Consider the following 3097-nt stretch of genomic DNA (forward strand, 5'->3'; position numbering starts at 1 on the left):
GGGCTCTGCTCCCAGGAACCAGCAGCAGGACAAGAGGGCACAGCCTTGAGCTGCCCCAGGGCAGGTTTAGGATGGACATTGGGAAGTTCTTCCCAGAGAGAGGGATCAGCCACTGGAAGGGGCTGCCCAGGGAGGGGGTGGATTCTCCATCCCTGGAGGGGTTTGAGCAGAGCCTGGATGTGGCATCAGGGTGGGCTGGGTGACAAGGTGGGGTTGGGTCACAGCTTGGATTCCATGATCTCAGAGGTCTTTTCCAACCTGGCTGACTCTGTGATTCTGTGATTCCACTCTCATCTCTCTGCCCTCACAGATTTTAGCCCTGATCCTGGTCAGGAGGCTGCTGGATTTTGTCTTCTCCCAACACGACCTGGCCTGGATCGACAACATCATCCCCGAGAAGGAGAAGAAGAAAGAGGATGACAAGAAGAAGAAGAAAAAAGGCAATAAAGGAGACAGCAGCAGCGATGAGGAGGTTGGTGAGGGGCTCCATTGGGGACATTCCAGACCAGTGGGAGGGGAAGGTCCCACTGAAACTTCCAGGTGGGTGGGTTTGGGATGGAGATCTTTGACTCCTGGAGGTGATTCTCATCAGAGAAGCCTCCTGAGGTGCAGAAAGGACCCCCAACACCCCCCATAGAGCCCCCCCAAACCTCTCAGGACACCCTTACATTCCAAACTCCTTCTCCCAGAGGAGCCTGCGGGTTGGCTGGATCCAATCTTAGCCTTGGATTGTGTCAACTGCTTAAATTGAAGGAATTATACAGAAGTGTGATTGAACCACTCCTGTCCCACAGCTTTCAGTGAAGACAAATCAGACATATTTATATAAAATGAATTATTTATTATGACAAATGAACAGATGAAGGACCCTAATCAGAATTACTTACTACACAGTGTAAAAGCTAAAAACTACCAGTAGGGTATAATATAGCATCAAATTACATTAAAGCAGTTTTATCAAAGCTGATATCAAGCTGATATCAAGCTGGCAAAAAGAAACAATCATTAAGCAGAGATTGATGGAACTCAAGGACAGTGGGCAGATCTCTCACAGAACCCCTGGAGAGTGACCACGAAGAGGTCATGGGAGAATCTTCCCACGCCCCAGGAATGTCTGTGAAGAAGAATCTGCCCTGTGAAAAGCTGGACTGGGCTTTCAGAGTTATACAACAACTGCCTGCAGGTCAGCCAGCAGCTCATCTGCCAAATCCTGCCCCAAAAAGCAGGAGGTGGGGTTGAAGTTTGAGCCCAATTCAACACCAGAAGCACAGCCTCTTGGCACCAGCCACAGCTCAGAGAACCAGCTTGGGTTGTTTGGATCCTGGGCCTGGATTCCTGGCCAAACACAGCACCCCAAAACTCCCTCCTGTAGGAAAACCTCCAAGACGAAATTTGTCAGCTTTGGGAAGCAGCAATTCCTTTTGTTATGATGCCATCAGATCTAATTTTTCCCAAAGCGTGCAGGCAGAGGCCCAGAAGCCTCTTGCTTTTATTTAGTTGCCTAATTAATTCATCAGTAGAATTTATAATTCAAACCTGATCCTGTTACAGCCCCTTCCAAATCCACCCCTCCCACAGTGGGACACACCTCCCAAATTGGAGTTGAAGGTCCCAAAGACCCCTCCTTCCTCCTCATCCTCCTCTTCATCATCACCTTTTGTCCTTCCTGGAACAGTTTCAAGGGTCTTCTGAATAGTTTTGACCTGGTTATATCAAATAGTGGGCCTGTAACGTCTCATTCTACATCTTTTACAGGAAAAAAAAAAGATGTTCTTTATCTTGCTAAAAATCTTTTGCCTTGACAAGAAATATTAAACAAAACGTACTTCAGCTGAAAGTCCTGCTCAAAAAGTGTTAAAAAGCTGCCCTGAAATGGATATAATATGTATTTTAAGGCATCAGCTCCCCAGGGCAGAGCCTCCTGCTGCAGACCCTGCTGGAGGATTCTGGATGAGGAAGGCAAATCCTTCTCCTCCTGCACCCACCTCTCCAGGTTCTGGGCGCCTGTGGGTGCTCCACGGTGGTCTCAGAGCCCACCCAAGCACTGCTTTCACCCAATTTCCCCGTTTTTTCCCCCCAGTTCCCACCTCCCTCAGTCATTAAGATCCCCATGGAGCCCCTCCCAGCGCAGCCCCGAAACGGGGGCCCCCATTGCCTCAGCCGTAAGTAACGAGCTCAGGAGCCTCTCCCGCCTTCCCTGCTGCTTCCTAACCCCTGCCACGGCACCCACTGCACTAATCCTGCTGGAAGATGCACCCTGGAGCCCTCCTGCTCCCGCTCCCCCAGGATCAGGGCTGAAATCAAGGAGCATCCCAGAGCATCTCTGACCCCAAGACCTGGGGACCACCGAGAGTTCCTTAAATCTCACCAGAAAGTCAAGACTCTCCTGGGTTTCATCCCCCACGATGGGGGATTTTAAATATATATATATATATATATATATCTCCATTTGGGAATGTTTGCAGCAGCCCCCCCCAAAAGCAGGGGGTTGTGTCGGAATTCCCCGGGTTTGTTCGATTTGGCTCAGCCTTCCCAAAAACCGCACAGGATGAAGTTTTGAGTGGGCTTGTTCCAGGGTGCATCGCCACTCCAGCAAGTTTTGACTGATTAATTCACTAACTGGGTCCTCCCCTTGCTCTTGGCAGGGCTGGCAGGGCCTTGTCTTTAATCACCACCCCCCCAAAAAAAATCAGCATTTCCCAAGGAGCTTTTCTCCTGCTCACACCGCCCGGAGGAGGCAGGACCCGGTGGTGGCAGGTTGGAATGGGGGGGTGAGGGAGCTTTTTTGGGGTTTGTTTTCTTTTTTGGGAGGGTTGGGGGGAGATTCTGCCTCACCTGAGAGAAGGTTTCACCTCTGTTTTCCCCCCCCTCAGGAAAGAGGGCCTCCACCTGGAGCTTTGCGTTCTGATTCCTCCCCGAATGGTTCAGACATGGATCGCAGGTAAACGGCCCCAAAAGGGCTCCCCCACCCTCTCCTCCATCCCTTGGGGGGGACACAAACACATTTTTGGGATAACCCACCACTGCTCCTGGCAGGGCATCACCTTCTCCAGCCAGTTAAGCACCACCCCAAACATGCAGGTTGATTCCCACCCCA

At 50.9% G+C, this 3097-nt stretch overlaps 1 protein-coding gene across 1 annotated transcript in view; it reads left to right on the forward strand.

Moving 5' to 3' along the window:
- The window catches only part of SLC4A5 (solute carrier family 4 member 5), a 29286-nt gene extending 26345 nt beyond the window's left edge, over positions 1 to 2941 (forward strand). Inside the window, exons 23-25 of the mRNA XM_027908506.1 lie at positions 311 to 472; positions 2081 to 2162; positions 2874 to 2941. Coding sequence (XP_027764307.1) covers positions 311 to 472; positions 2081 to 2162; positions 2874 to 2908 — 279 coding nt within the window. The 3' untranslated portion in view covers positions 2909 to 2941. The remainder of the gene's footprint in view (positions 1 to 310; positions 473 to 2080; positions 2163 to 2873) is intronic.
- The last annotated feature ends 156 nt before the right edge of the window (positions 2942 to 3097 follow it).

This window comes from Empidonax traillii, unplaced genomic scaffold (assembly GCF_003031625.1).
Source record: "Empidonax traillii isolate 1590-97213 ecotype Southwest subspecies unplaced genomic scaffold, ASM303162v1 scaffold1733:size90430, whole genome shotgun sequence".
NCBI classification, from domain to species: Eukaryota; Metazoa; Chordata; class Aves; order Passeriformes; family Tyrannidae; genus Empidonax; species Empidonax traillii.